This window comes from Anabas testudineus, chromosome 10 (assembly GCF_900324465.2).
Source record: "Anabas testudineus chromosome 10, fAnaTes1.2, whole genome shotgun sequence".
Taxonomy (NCBI): Eukaryota; Metazoa; Chordata; class Actinopteri; order Anabantiformes; family Anabantidae; genus Anabas; species Anabas testudineus.
In genome coordinates this window covers 5,720,179-5,736,237 of record NC_046619.1, presented here as the reverse complement: position 1 = coordinate 5,736,237, position 16,059 = coordinate 5,720,179, and the positions used below count along the sequence as shown (strand labels likewise).

General features: G+C 43.6%; 1 protein-coding gene across 1 annotated transcript in view; it reads left to right on the top strand.

Annotated features, from left to right (window-relative positions):
* Positions 1-11,250, top strand: part of gpc3 (glypican 3) — an 85,979-nt gene extending 74,729 nt beyond the window's left edge. The window contains exon 8 of the mRNA XM_026357186.1: positions 9,808-11,250. Within this exon, the coding sequence (XP_026212971.1) occupies positions 9,808-9,983 (176 nt within the window). The 3' untranslated portion in view covers positions 9,984-11,250. The remainder of the gene's footprint in view (positions 1-9,807) is intronic.
* Positions 11,251-16,059: the final 4,809 nt, after the last annotated feature.

Sequence of the window (16,059 nt, the reverse complement as noted above, 5' to 3'; positions counted from 1 at the left end):
ATGAAGCGTTGGCAGAAGCCACAACAACAAGGTGCAGACAGGACACAGGCAGGGCTGAGACCCCCACACAGCCTGGCTGTCAACCTGCTGACCACGTCATGACCGATCTGTCCTCGCTCATTCTCGACACAGATTCCATCCTTCTGATCAGCACGCACACACAGACACACAGACTCACGCATTTCCCGTCCTGACCAATCAAACCTCACGCCGCACATTCCCCAGAGCATTCCAGGCCAGGAGAGCTATTCCAGGACAGGGGGACCCCCCTTACACTAACCCTCACCCCTCCAAAGCCAGACTAGACACAGATCACTCTTTACTGGGACCTCTCTAATAATATTTTTAACTGGGGCTGCAACATCAGTCAGGAGAATAGTTATAAATAATTTCAGGCTACATATAAGTATATTTAATGTGCATATGGGTTTATCTGGGGGTGTAGTTTTTTTCAATCCAGTAATCTGGGATACCATACGACTGTCTTTCACTCATTATGAGGGCTCACCTGTGTTTCTGTGCTTTCATGCACACCTGGCCTCAGACTGTACGGCCTCTGTGAAAAACAAAGAACCCGCCTCCATCTCCACCCAAACCTGCTCAGAGATTTCTCTCAACGCCCCACTCCTCGTTCCCTCACTCATTTATTTTCTCCCGCTGTCACTTCAGATTTGTACTGCACTGTTTTTCAGAATAGAGCTTTGCAAAAGCACCAACAAATACTGAATGATTTATTAGGAGCAGTCTTAAAATGTTGCTCCCTTTGTGAAAGTGAAAACCTGCCAGTGATGTGATTCATACACTTCCAGCTGAATTTCGGCTCTTGGACTTTTGTGAAATAAATGATAAATGAAACATAGTGAATCTATCCAATAGTATCAAAGTAATGTGCCTTGACTCGAGTTAGTTCTACACAAAATTATTCATGTTGAAGAAAAGGGGAACTATTGCAGAGAAATGTCTCTTTCTGTAACAGGAGTGAACTGCTCCTGTTGAACCACTTATAAAGATGGTTAGTTAGACTAAATGACTTGTTAAAAAGGGTTTTCAATGCAGTTTGGAAACGTGCGTTCTTCCACCAGAACCCTGTCTCGTGTGTTTTCTTGAGCTGGATGGGCCTTTGCTGTGCACTGCTCTACCTTGCCATGCTCAGCAGGAGCTGTGTGAATAGACCTCTTGTTACACTCCCGCACTCAGACATTCGGTCACTGTACGCAGCCCGAAAGAAGACCGTTCTGTTGGGAGCTGTTGAGCATTTTATCAGTACCAGGGGTTAACAAAATACAAAGTGGAAATATTCCTGTAATGTGAAACATGCGGCTTACGATGAGAGGCTGAGCTGGGCTCACCTTTCAGGTCTGCTACAAATTTGTCTGGCTGGAACAAAGGAGCAAGGAAAAGAAAGAAGAAGGTGATGAAAGAATGTGGGGAAAGAACAGAAAGAGACAAAAACACCTTTGATAAGTCTTCGACTGATACACTGGGAAAGCTAAACATTCTTTACTCTGTATGTGGGTTGAATTAACAGCCGTATGTGCTGCCAGTACAACAACCTGGTATGTTAATTAACTGCAGCTGTAACCCCTGACCCTCGGCACCTGATAGGTGAGGCGCACGGCGCCGGTCCTCCACAGTAGTGTTTGCCACATGTCTTCATCAAAGCAGCCATAATCCAGACACTGTTGACATTAGCTCCGGCAGCCCTGGATGCATCCACTGTGTATTCTGTATCCTCCGCGTTCAAGCTCCATATAGTTTCACAGAGCTGATTATCCGAGCTACCGCGCATAAATTTGCCCTCAGTTAAAGAGTCGTCCACATGCGGCTGCCACGTAGAGGATCCGTGAGCCACAAGTTAGGGTGAGACAGAAGGAGGCGGGCTCAGACAGATGCAGATGTCCAAGGAGGAGTGCAGGTGTTTGGATGTGGAGGAATCTGGGTGCCCACATGGCCTGAGTCTTGACCTGTGGTTTTCAACAGCTAGGAAAGTACAAAGCACTATGAGACTTCAGATTCAGTGGGTCCACTACTTTATAGTGAAATATATGTTAACAAATCCTGATACTGAAATACTCGCTATGCATACGCATATATAAATGCATATGTTAAAGTTGTCATTGTCATAATGTTAGCATTTCCTTCAAAGCGTCACCATGCTCGAGTACAGCCTGACAGAGCCTCCGGCGTGGCTGTAAACTCTTGGTTATGTTATGTTGTTCCAACTGAAATTACAAACCAGAAGAATTTATTAACAGTCAGAACTCTTTCAAACAGCTTCAAGACCAAAAAGCTGTGGTTGTGTATATAAATTGATTTTACCAAATGTGTTTCTGCAGCCAGTGATCTTATGCGCTGCTATGAAACAGCATAATAATGATTTGTTTTTTTGTTTTTTTCTCAGAGGAATAAAAGGGATGTAGATAAAAGAACAGATGCTGTTGCTCAATTTGAGGCGATCTGCAGCCTCACTGCAAATCAAAATCCTTATTCCAGAAAAGAGATTTAGATAAAAAATGTTTACTTCTCTCATCCTTGGCTGACAAAGGATAATTCTTAAGCCAACGAAAATCTGTTTGTGTTTTAGATGATTAATGATGAACTTATGGCAATGACTATTTTCCAAAATGAATATATTTCTGTGGAGAAGTCTTCGAATTTATAAAAACAGGTGGGGTTGAGGAGGTGTTGACAGGTCGTGGTGGTGGAGAGGCTGTTAATGTGCAACATGCTGGACGTGTTCTGACCCAATGTTCTCCACCTCCTTCCTTCATTGAGCTTATAAACAACCTCTGTAAATGCAGCCAATCCTATTCCTTCCCTACCTCCTCCACGCCCCTCACAAAAATAATGAAGCTTGCCACCATCTGTGTAAACAGACTTGGCTAGTAAGAGCTGCCGCCGCTCTCTCCTGCTAATAGTGGAGCCAGCCACCAGGCCCTGTGTGTCCCGTTTTAGGGCTGAGTGTGGTGGCACTGGAGGGGAAGATGGGAAAGGCGAGGGAAAAAAAAGGGAGGAGAGGAACAGTGGGATGAAGTTACCCTCTTATTGGACCCATGTTGGTCTTCCGCCATGTAGTTTTCTCAAATCAACCCAAAGATAAACCCTATAAGATTAGCCTGAAGGCAGGAAGATAAGCCCTGGTTTTAATTTCTGTGGATACAAGCGCGCAAAACCGACTGGGTTCTCATCATCTATATGAGGGGGGCCCGTCGGCAATTGATTCATTTTGTAAGCCCTATGCATTTTTCTGTGTTTGTGTGTGCCTCTCGGAAAAGAGTTTGTTTGCTCAAGAGCTTTATTTACATTCACAGGCACTTTTTGGACGCACTAAATTGATTCCAGGCCCGTTCCTGGGTCGTGTCCATCAGTTCAGCCACAGTCCACAAACACTCTGCACACAGCAGGGCCATTCTCGAGGCCCACTGCTCCGCTGCTCGCCGCCACGGTGACACACAGCAGCCATTTTGTGGGAAAGCCTGGTTGAGGGTTTGGGTGGTTTGCATTTTACATCTTAACCCTCTGCTCTCAGCTGCGCCTCCTAAATTCTCCCTCTATCCGTCTTTTTCTCCCTGTGGCCAACTCTCGCCACGTCTTTCCAGCCCATTCTTGAAAGTAATTCGAGGATGCAGTGAACATTGCAGGAGTCATGCTGTCGATATACTCCGAGCTGCTGGAGGAAACCGCAGGCTAACCACTAAAAAGAGCTGAGATAGATAGTGAAACTGCTCAACAGGATGTCTCTGTGTGTACAGTCAGACCGGCCAAATTGTCACTCTTGGCTGCATGTCTAGGCTGCCGCTCCATGACAGGAATGTAGGAAGAATTCTCCTTGTTTGTTGGCAGGGACATTTGCACAACAAACACACGTCTCAATCTGCCAGCTATATTTTCTTCACTGAGCTGACTCCTGCACCCAGGAAGAGAATAAAACTGATCTGTGTGTCAGCTTCCCTTATTATTAGAAGATAAAGATAGTATCCAAAGAATGTGTTCTCAGAGGCTCCTTGACAAGACCAGGATGTCCTCCAGGCCAAACACTGACCCGCTGGTCATCAGCTCGCCTCTCCTGCTTCTTTCTCTTACTCAGTGACTCTTTATCTGTTTCTGTCACTCTGATAAGAACCACCATTGTCCAGTGTCTGCAGAAACACCCGTAACCAGTGCTCCTCGCCAACCTCTGACCCTCAGTCAGCACAAACCTCCAAGCCGCCGAGGGTTACAGGCCTTCTCTGTACACGGCAGAGGAGTACTCCCCACCCCGAACGAGCCCCTTGCCCTCAGCACAGAATCAACTCTTTGTATGCTTGATTTGTTATGATTTTAAACCCTCTCACTTGCGCACACACTTTCCACCCTCACAGAACCAGCACTAGGAGGAGGAATTCTCGGATAAAATTTATGTTGCCGTTACGAGCTTTTATTTCTCTTCAAGCTCCTTCTCTTTCTCTACGATCATATTAGCTGTTACTGGAAGTGGAGGCTATAAATACATCAGAGTAAATCTAATTTGGACGGCGCAGGGAGAGGCCAATGGGTGCAACATGCTGGTCATCCATTTGCTGATATCACGACCGTCCACTGACCATGGTAATTAATAGATGTTGAGTTGTGTTTGTCCCACAAAGCCACAAGTGTCTGTAGGGGCTGTTTTCGTCATTTGACAGTTGGGTGTATTCCTGTTTTGTTGTAGCAAACCTACACATGCTAGACTCGGTTTGGAGGTTATGTTTTTCAGAGCTGAACTCAGTCCTCATCTGTCTTTTTCTTTTCCCACCATCACTGTTCTGGTTCCAGTTTTTGTTTTGCTAAACTCGCTTCTGCCCCCGAGCCTTATTTTATCTCTTCTGTACTCTTCCTTTTAAACTTCATTATCTTCATTTATGTCCTTAGCCTTCTTTGGTATCATATCTCCCTGTCTTACTCTCCTGCCCTCTGTGTGGGAGGGTCCCTCAGCCTAGAATAACAGTGAGTGTTGAGGAGGTTGGGAGGCCAGAGCAGCTCAGAGAGCGGTGCTGTTGCAAAGGCCTGGGGCAGGGCCTTTGCTGGGCGTCCCGTTTGTCTTGGCCCGACATTCCCAGCCTCTCAGAGCGCCCCTGTGGTTGGCCTGTGGGTGTGGAGACAGACGGTCACATTCCCGCCAGCCCATGGAAAGAAGCATCCTGCACCGCTCCCTCAGTTCCTTCCCAGTTCTCAGTGTCCCAGGACAAACGACCGTGGCCAAGTCAGAGAATTTACAGAATGTGACCAACAAGCCAGTAATCACAGTCCAGCTCCTTATCTGGTACCTCTATGAGATAAGGCTTAATCAATCAATCTGGCGGCTCCAATCATGTTTTAAGAGAAGCCTTGTCTTCTCTGCAGCTGTAAGGGGCACTCCTGACAAAACATCACACACACACCAACCTGTCAAGTTCTAAAAGTGCTGAGTTTAATATCCAAGTGAATAGTTTGCTCCGCAGAGATGAGATAAGTGATAAAATATTTGCTTTACCTCAGAAACCATAATATCTCTTAAAGCTGTTGAATCTCGAAAACCTAGATCAAATTTGACCAGCTTAGGTGTGTTATGTGCACACATCATCTGCCAATGTAGCAGCAATCTAAACCATCTCTCCCATTTCATAAGGAGCACCTGTGTTTGGAGACTTAACATTCCACATACTTATCTGACCAAAAAAGGCCTTTGTGCATAGCACACATGTACTGAATAAACTGCACTGCACCATGAAGGTATACACTTGCCAGATGCCTTATATTAATGTGCGAACTGGTTGCTGATGTGCACCTTTTTCTAACAGTATTTTAGCTGCATTTAAGAATCGTGTTTACTGAAAATATGAGACAGCACAAATTAAGCCTTTCCTGTGATTTTCTGTACCGTGTAATCATCACCTGTAGTTGTGGTTTGCTGCAAAATGTAGCTTTCCACTCACTGTTGCAATTTTTCTACATAGTTTTCTTGTTGTGACAACTGCAAACAGTGAACGACAAGCCTCAGGCACAAAGCGCTGCTGAAAACAAAACTCCAGACTCCCTACTGTCTACCTCTTCCAGACAGTCAAAAGCATGACACACACACACACACACATGCACACTTATGTATGTACATGCACGCAGACAGTCCAGTCACTGTTTGACCTGTAAGAGGGATTCCAACAAACATCCACTAGCCCTGTCTGCTCATTCTTGGTCTGGAGCCTTCGGTGTAACCAATCAGTGGGTGGACTGTTGACCTCATCCCTGGGTCCTAACTGGAGCTCATAAGGCCACGATGAAGCTAGCCTGGGTAAGGTGGCAAGGTGGCATCCATTGAGGAGCGATCCAAATGGAAGCTTGAATGGACGAGGAGGAGGAGGGCTCAGCTACTCTAAAAGCCACAAGGGCCCACACTGGTCACATTAATCACAGCCGGGACAGTAGATCTATTTATATATAGGAGTTATACATCTTTTTGCCTAATTGTCTCTGCCTGTCCACTATCCTGGCTCCTCCCAAAAGACCCCTAAAGGAAGAATGAAAATTTGCATTACTTCTGTCTGTGCTTTTCTCCTTTTCACTCTCTCTCTCTGTCTATATTTTACCACACATACACACACAGGCACAGGTGTTCATCACTAATTATACCAGGATATTATTAGTCCCAGCGCTGCGTAGGAGTGTAGGGGATCTAAGTTTGCACACTGTTCAGTCCCCATTGGGTTGTTTTTAAAGCCTGCAGAACAAGGCCCCTCTGTGGTGCTGCTCATGTCAAAGTGTTTAAACTAGCAAGAAAGACTCTCTGCCCCACCCTACCCCTCCACTTTGAGGGATTGTTTTCATGGCCTGAGACTTTTTCCACTCACATTATGTCCACTGTAAAGCACACCAACACAATGCTCTTCCACTTTTTCACAAGCTTTCTCACTAACACACACACACAGAGAGGGACGGGCGCACACACACCCCACTCAATCATCTGCACACAAATGCAGACACGCATGTCCCCTCCCCACCCTCCCTCTTATCCACAGTGTGTATAAAAGCTGTATCGAATTGCACCTTGAGCTTAATTGGCCCGGCACTACAGTGCACCGCTGTCGACAGTGACAAATTGTTTTTTTTTTTCCAGAGCCCCAAAGAATGTCTACCCGCTGCCATGTCAGAGGACAGAGAAGGAGAAAAAAAAGTTAATTGTCCCCTGGCCACCATTCAAATGATGTCATAACTGCAAAGGAATTCGTAAAAGATGCAGTTTGGTGCTTTATTTATTTGCCTGGCAGCGTAGGAGCCTATGGGCACCAGGGAGCGAGGAGGAAGGGGCCTGTCCTCTGTGTTTCTACTCAAGGAGAGGAGGCCCAATCTTTAGTTGGACTCCTGACTGCTCAGATCAGACGAGACAGCTTATTTAATTCAGGGTTAGCTGTTACTTTGGGAACTGAGTGTGTGTGTGTGTGTTTTTTAAGAGAAGGTGATGGTTAATGCCAGAAATGTCAAAAATGCACCAGTGTGTGTGTGTGTGTGTGTGTGTGTGTGTGTGTGTGTGTGTGTGTGTGTGTGTGTGTGTGTGTGTGTGTGCATGTGTTTTTGTCTGGTAAGGTGCTTGTCAGGGGACAGCTCAGCTCATAGTTAGCGTTCCTAACCATAAAGCTGCTTTATTACTGATATCCTCCTGCCGTCCCTCTCATAACTGAGCCTTCTTATTTCAGTCTCCCTCACAGCTTTCTGCCAGACATAGCAGCACAGAATATATGACACACACACACACACACACACACACACACAGGAAGAGAGAGTCCTGCTCAGTGTCAGTAGAAGAACATCTGTGGATGCAAAATAGTCAGACGGTAGTAAGTAAGAGCAGATCAGCAGGTGACCATGAAGTCACTGCAGTGTACAGAACAGAGGGAGAAGAAGAAACAAGAAAAGAAAAAACACAGGAGCTAGTCAAGATTACTGTAGGATTTACATGGAAAACTAAGGACTTTTAGCCTTTTCTTTAAAAAGGAGCAAGGTTTTTTATTCATGTAATAAAACACAAACATACTGACTTCTAGGACTTTCCTAGTCAACTACAGTCTAAGTGAAGAGCCCGGTTGGAGCAAATGAGTTAAGTGCTTTGCTTTAGGGCATTGTTACAGTAATTGTAAAGGAGAGGTGAAAGTTAATGATGATAGGCTTTGGATGTGCAGTGGACCTTATCACTAGTGGTGTCCCATTAATCCCAGGCAACCTGACTGCTGACATGCAACACTGTGTAAGATTAATGATACTGTGAAAACAAAAGTTTTATCCACAAAAGGAAGTAATAGCTGCGTGTAGGGACTGAATTAATGTCTCCTGTCTCCTGACAGCACTGCTGCAGGAGTCAATTTGAAGCCAACAAGTTTGTTGTATGTATAAGAGAGTCTACAGAGTATAGAGGCGAGTTCAACCACTTTATTAGATCTATGGTATGTACAGTGTAAATACTGTACTGTGCTCAGAAAGTAAAAAATTTAGTCTTATTTTCTGCTCAGGGACAGAATACATGCTGTTCACAAAGAAATAGCTGCAGTACATGACTCCCTGTAAAACCACAACCTGATGCTTTTACATTTGTTTGTATACAGATTGTATGTAACAACATTAAAATGTCTTAAGTGTTGATATCGTTATGTTGATAGGTGTGTATTGGAGCACTGAAAAGAGGCAGTCTGTTTCCCCAGCTTCCCTTCTTGCGGTGCTAACTGGCTCCTGACTCTAGTACCATCAATTACACAGAGTGTGTCTGTGTGATCATGTTTTCATGATGATATGCAGTGCCCTTTTTACGTGTGCTTTTTGAATAGTTCAATATAGTTCAATCAGTCCACAAAACATCTTGGTAGAGTAGACCCAGTCCCAAAGTGTCTCCATTTGTAGATTGTTTGCCTAACCTCCTCTGAAAGCTCCTTTTGGTGAGGCATGGGTCACATAGGCGTATTCTAAAAGTCAGAGTGTTTTTTGTCAGTCAAAGTAGCTCTAGTCCACACCTCCAAATAACTTATGCGAACATCTGACTCCAATTAGCTTTTTTGAGATCATTATTTATTGTAACTAGTTGTAAATAGGTGGACTTATTATTTTGCAAACACAGTGCCTAGTAGTTTTCTTGGTTAGAGTAGCCTGATCATATTTGTACCTGGAATATCTCTCAAACTCTCTCCACCTAAAGCATCAAAAACACCTTCATGATCCATAAAATGCCAACTACTGAGTTGTTCCTGTGCCTCCTTTTAGAAACGTCACACTAATTCAGGGAAACTATATTATTTCACTAGGTGTCCTTTCATAAAACAACAAATTGATCCTCATTCCTGAAGAATTAAGAAAAATAACGATGTTGCTGATACAGTCAACAGTTTAATCATCTTTGTCACCACTCTCAAAGACAGAGGACATTCATCAGTCAAACATTTTGGCTGTATCACATTCTGAGCCGTGACCTCAGACAGCCTCTGTGGGTTTCATTTTAATTTTTTGTTTTCAGCATCTCACCACCTAAATCCACATGTCAACACTCGATAAAATGTGTGTTGGTATGATTCAGCTTGTGTCTACAACATGTGACATCTGGTTGTACGTATGCGGAGCTTGGGTTTCTCGTTCTCCCGATGTAACATTGTTTTTACAGCTGCGTAAGACATCATGCAAAGGGAGGACAGACATACCACACATGTTTTTCAGCTTTTGTGACAGTGTTTGCTCTAATTGTCTCCATCCCTTTTCCTGCTTCACTCATATTTTTCATTCTTCCTTGTCTCACTATCTCCCATCTATGTGTCTCATCTCTGTCTGTCTCCCTCTCAGACCTCGCTGATAACCTGGCAATGGACGACTTCACCTTCCAGGAGCAGCTGCTGACCCCTCGGTTGTCCACAGGCGGAGTCGGAGGCGTCTCTTCACCTGCAGCTCCTCTGCGGAGCAGCTACTTGGCTCCAACGCTACCTGTGACGCTCGCCTTGCTCCTGCTTTGTAACCACTGACCAGCGCATTCACACGCTCCCGCCACCTGTTTCCCTTACGATTTAATACAAAGCGTGGAACACGCTTTTTAAAAGTTCTGGTTCCTGATGTAAAGTTCAGTGGCTCCTCAAATGAAGCGTGAACAACTGTACGCGTCTCTTTATTTGTCTCAATAAAAACATGTTTTGGTATATTCAAAATACACTGGATATTCCAAACAACCCCATTAAAGCACACCAGATAAACTTGTGGCATCTTGTAAATAACAAACTGGCCACTGATTCACTACCACTATGGTTGTTACAGCTATTCTGTCCTCTTGCCTCACCTCCTTTTTGCTCCGACTTCTGTGACACAGACCTGTATTTGTCTAGCGAGGAGCAACTTGGAAGACACTCACACCACAGACCTTTTTAAAATGCCCACACTCCCAGTCTGCAATGAGTTACTGCCCTGCAGAAACGAGCTGGACGAAGAGGAAAACGTCTGCTGGCTACTTCTCTCCATTCCTGCCAGGAATGGACTTCAGCTGGGGAGGTTTGGTGAGCTCCTCCTTCCTGCAAGCCAAGATTTAACTTAAACATGCACTGTACCGTAAAATACTCTGTGACTACTGCAATCTCTCGTTGTGTCCTAGTGATAGCTCAATTATTTCAGTCTGATTCCCTTAACTCAAGTATTTTCCCCTCCACCATCAGTGTTTGCTTTATTCCGTATCCCTGATGGTTTTTTTTAACAGTAACAGCCCTATGATAAAGGGCTATCATCAGAGCATAAATCTTCAATTCAGCTGGATACCTGTACAGATGTATGTTTCTTTGTGTTGGTGCCATGTTTACAAAAATATGTTGATTTGCAATATTGGCATATTTCACAGGAAAATGTTTGTGGACTGAATTCCTGACTGGACAGTGAAGCATTGCTACACATATCTAGCACTGTGGCTAATGCAGGGCGTAATGTGAAATATAAATAAGTAAGGAGAAAGAAAATAGCTGCAAATTAATTTTTTGTTATATTGGTTTTGCACAGGGATGATGCATTTTTGAATCTTGAAACTACTCCTCTGTGTTTTAGTGGTTAAAGCTAGGAGTCAGATTTTTATTGTTACTTTAAATGAGTTTCGTTGATGAAACTCTGGAAGGTGAATTCCAGCGCTCATGTTGTTTAGACTGCAGGAAGTGTCATGGATGCCTGGAAAGACTAATTAAAAATTGGAAGTGTGTCTGCTGCTGCAACCCAGCTGACATCACAGCTGTGAGCGTGCACTGCACTCACAGACTGTTTGACACATCATTTCAGGAGGAAAACATGTGTAACTAATAACAATAATGGTGGCTCTGTTCCGGACCAGTGCAAGTGAGTCGTGTCCATGACCCAGCCTGCAGCGTGCTGACACTGGCACACCTGAACACAACGCAGTAATACACCTGTGTTTGTCAAAAGGTTTGTTATAACCAGTCCAGAGCCAGACCAGTGCCCTGAAAAGATGAATGCCAAATAACATGTTGATTTTTTTTTGTTAAATAATGACAAAATGTCAAAAGGTACAATATAAAATAAACTACACCTGTTTTACTGTTTTGAGTTGATGTGTCAATATGAGTGAATATTAATGAGTGAATAGTGATTATACACATTAAAGTACCGTTGGGCAGTACTATATTAAATAAAGTAGTATTAAGCCTTTTGTGGCACAAAAGGTTGTGTGTGTAAATAACTACTACTTCACTGACAGAGTATAAAGATTAGCTAAACACTAGCTACCAGTGGAACACACTACAATTGCTAACTAAACTGTTGACATTGTGGCTAATTTAAAGTTGTAATATGCAACTTAAGTTAGCTCTAGTCTTAAACTCCAGATCAGTTTACTCTGCTTCGCAGTCTGCTACGCTCCACAGCCCTCTATCCAGCCAGCAAATCTACAGTAAATGAGAACGCTCCAAAACTACCAGAAATTATTTAAATTCTCTAATTGGTGAGAAAAACGAGAAAACAATACGTACCGTACTGCACTGCTTCCCGTTTATTGTTTGTTTTTTTGCTGGTAAAATGTTTTATGTCTTTGGTCTTTTATTACCACTAAGCATTCCGGCTGCATCAACTACTAACAATCCACAATCAGATCTCACCGTTCTATCTTCAGTATTTATGATCACGTAAATAACAATTAAAGCTGCTTGGAAAGACAGAATAAACACAAAACTAATGCGCTTCATGAGAATGCTGTGGAACTAGTTTGATCAGATTTGATGCATAGTGACCTGGCAACAAGAGCAAACAACCGAGCCACATCCTTGTTGGTGCACAATGTCTTCTTCTAACTGATTCCCACCCACTTCACTTCACTTCACTTCACTTCACTTTGCTGCACCGATCTCCACAGAATCAAAACTAGGTGTGATGTTGTACTTGTGACCACTCTTAATTGTGTGGTAACATGACCCAGCCCTGTACTGTAATTGCTAAATGGTAGCACGGTCAGCACCCCCCCACCCCCACCCAACCCAAAAACTAAAAAACTATCTGTCAGTGTACTTTATAGTAAAAAGCACCATCATCTCTTTCTTTTTTCTTATTCATTTCATTATTCTTATGTCTGATCACAGATGCTGTGAGGCCACGTGAGGAGCAACACACAGATTCAATTCATCACCAGAGATTTGGTGTCGGTTCCTCAGTCAATTAAAGACCAGAGGCGTCTCTGTACACTTTACACTGATTTCACAAACAGCAGATGACAAACACAGACGAGAATAAAATACATGGGGGACATAGCTATAGCTTTTTCTCAAGTGAAAAAGGATTATGTATTATGCTTTCTCCTGACCAGTAGCAATAGGAAAAGGCTAGGTCCTGTCTTACTTCCTGCTTGTGTTTTGTTCCACTAGTTCCATTTCTCAGTAGCTTTTAATTCTGAGGTTTCCTGTACAGATCTAGGAGAGTGGAAACTTCCTCGATGGCCACCTGCGGCTTTTCTGTGTAGAGTTCTGCATGTTCTCCATGTGCTTGTACAGGTTTTCTCTGGTTTGCTCTCACAAACCATAGACATGCAAATTAGGTTAACTAGTGAGTCTAAAATTGCCTGAGAGTGTGAATGGATGGGTCCAGGGATTCCCCCACCTCTTACCCAATGACAGGATACGTTTCTTCTTTTTTTGCTTGTTGTGGGTGGGGTTGGGCAGTCCAGGGACACACGCAGCTGGAAGACGATATAAAAAGTGTAATGTGCAATATTTACACAATGTTACAGTATGTGAAATAAAAAATGAGCTTTGTTGAATTGCTAACATGCTGACAGCTCAACAGGCGGCACTGACAGCTCAGCAGCTGTCAGTTCGCCGAGCTGAGGGAGGCGTGTGTGGGTGTGTGGGGGGTTCCATCTTCCAGAACCTCAATACAAGATTGTGGACGTTTGCATCATGATTTCTTTTTTCTGTATAGCTAACAAAATATATTGTTAGTGTTAAACTGATGGTGCATTCAATCCCTGCTAGTAGTGGTCCATTAAAGCACTGTTAGCATAGGTCATCATTTTTTTTAGGTAATTATAAAATCTTTCAAATGATTGAGATGCAGTAAATACTTCCCAGTGAAAACTGGCACTGTCTATCTTCTGCTTTGAGCATATTCTCTCAGTCTCTTAGATCTGAGATCACATCTTAGAAAATAATGAAATGTAAAAAAATAAAAAATGACACATAGGGTGCACAAGATTGTCACACTTGTACATGAGCTTAAATACAGTAGATACAGTGTCAGGCATTTTAATGCAGTGCAGTCGGGAAACACATTTTCTATGTAACAAGAAAAGTGGGTTAAATCGTTAATGACAAATCATGAAATAATCACTGGAACAACTTGAGCATTACATATTTTGATATGTAATGTATATTAAAAATGGGCTAAAAGATAGAAAGTGGATGGCATGCTGCTGCAAAGGTTATGAACAGGACACCATGTAGCAAGTATACAGTAGTGTATATGTTACTTTTTGCTTTTCGCTCTCTGATCCACTTCAAAGCCCTTCATGAATCATATAATTTATGTGTCTCTGGACTGTGCTCATGGTTCTCCGAATCCTCAAAGCGGCATGTGAATCATGTGTTTTTCTCTGCATCTGTATTTCTCACTCCCAGCAGATGATGAACAGCTCTTGGCATAAGATCTCCTCTGTGCCCCTCGCTGTGGGGTTTCCCCATTAGTTTTTTCCCCTGGAGTCACCTTAACCAGGTATCAGACGCCCATCCACAGCACAACAATGAAAGAAGGTTCATTAGTCCTAATTGTGAGTGTTTCATCTCCATTTTTAAAGGCCGTCCACCTCCCCGACAAGACCAATCAGTCACAGCTTCACACATCTCATTCCTGTCAGAGCTAACGCACCTCAAAGTCCTCTCTCTGTGCGTCGGCTGCAACTTTTCCCAGCCACGCACCTTTTACTCCCCTGACCCGGATAAAAATGCCGTTGTTATCCAGCTGTGCTTTTCTCTCCTGAACTGGATTGCAGCTTTTAAGATGGTAAAGAGAGCCTGACCATTAGGAGATGAGCAAACACAGGCTGCAGGGAGAGCAGCAACTGACCCAGGATAGGGGGGGGGGGTTATAATCTCAGTGCTAATGCACGGTTGGAGAAAGGGCAAACAGGCCTATTGAAATGCAGAGTTCCCGTGTTTTCTTAGGGTAATATTGGGGCAATGTTGAAACAGCATGCATTATGAGAGTGAAAGGCCAATTTGATGTTAATCAGCAGGAGCAGTGAGAATAGCTGACCATCAGGAATCGTTGCTTTTTCTGCCTGAGTGACGGATTCCCTGTGAATATGTATCTCAGTGCTATTTTATGATCACACAAGGCGACAGTACCAATATGAGCCCGAGAGGTTCATCAAACACAGCACAGAAATTAAAATAACAATATACAATAATTTGGGTGCTTGAATGCACATTGGATCTGCAGTCCAGTTGAGTTTTTACTAAGCTGGATGTTGAAGTTCCTCAGGCAGAGAGAAAAGCCTGAGACATGTCATGTCATTCAAAGCTCATTCATGTGTAATTACCATGGCACTGGACCATTTTCTTACCTTTTGTTGGCCTATTGAGAGCTGCGCCGGGCCCACGCTCTCCCATGCACAGTGCACCAGCATCCTCCTCCTGCTCCTCAGCAACCCCTGGCTTCCCCTGCAGCAGCCGCAGTCACACATAATGAATGGAGCCGCCTGAGGAATGTGGACACAAAAGCAGGAATGTCGTTTTGCTGAGTGCTAAACCCCCAAACCAATGGACATGTGCGCACACACACAGAAGCACCCCACAAGTCCGGGCATGTTTAAACACAGGGGGTAAAAACTCTTATTATTATGGCTTGTATTTTAATTTAGGGATTTGCGTACAGGACTGCGCGCAAAGACTTGTGCACTTTTTCAAATTAGAAATCCCACATGAATGAGGATGATGTGTGCAGTTTATGATTTGAGGCGATCTATTATTGATTATAGCCGAAGTGGACATAGTGTCGTCGGTTAAAGGGATTTAAAAGCTGTGATTTAGACAATTTCCATAGGCAACACTGAGGGCAAAGGTCAGAGACAGAAGGCAGCGTGACAGCAGATATAACAAACTGTGCCTGAGAACAGGAAAAGACAACACCGGAACAAAATATTAAAGAAATATGACCGAGGCAGACCAGAGGTATTCTTAGCATGTACAGGACAGACGAGGATGTGGTGGATATTAAGTATCTGCTGAACAGATGACATTTCAAAAGCATCATACAAAGAAATTTTAAAAGTAGGAACAGCATGTGCTCAAAATTCAGGACACACGTGATGCATGGAGATTCAGCCTTTACAGTTACACACTGTGTTTATCTGCAGGGCATTAGTAGTCTGGGCAATTTTGTTCTATCCTTTAAAATACACATCACTCAGTCGTTTCCCCACTACATGGGACCAATCAGTGCTTTTCAAACACAAATTAATCTGAATTGTGCTGCTTTATACATCTTCTATTAATTTGGTCATGTCAGTCCGCTTGTACACGTGAACCGTGCTTCCAGTCGACTGTTTACTGTAGTCTACAACACTGGGCGTTC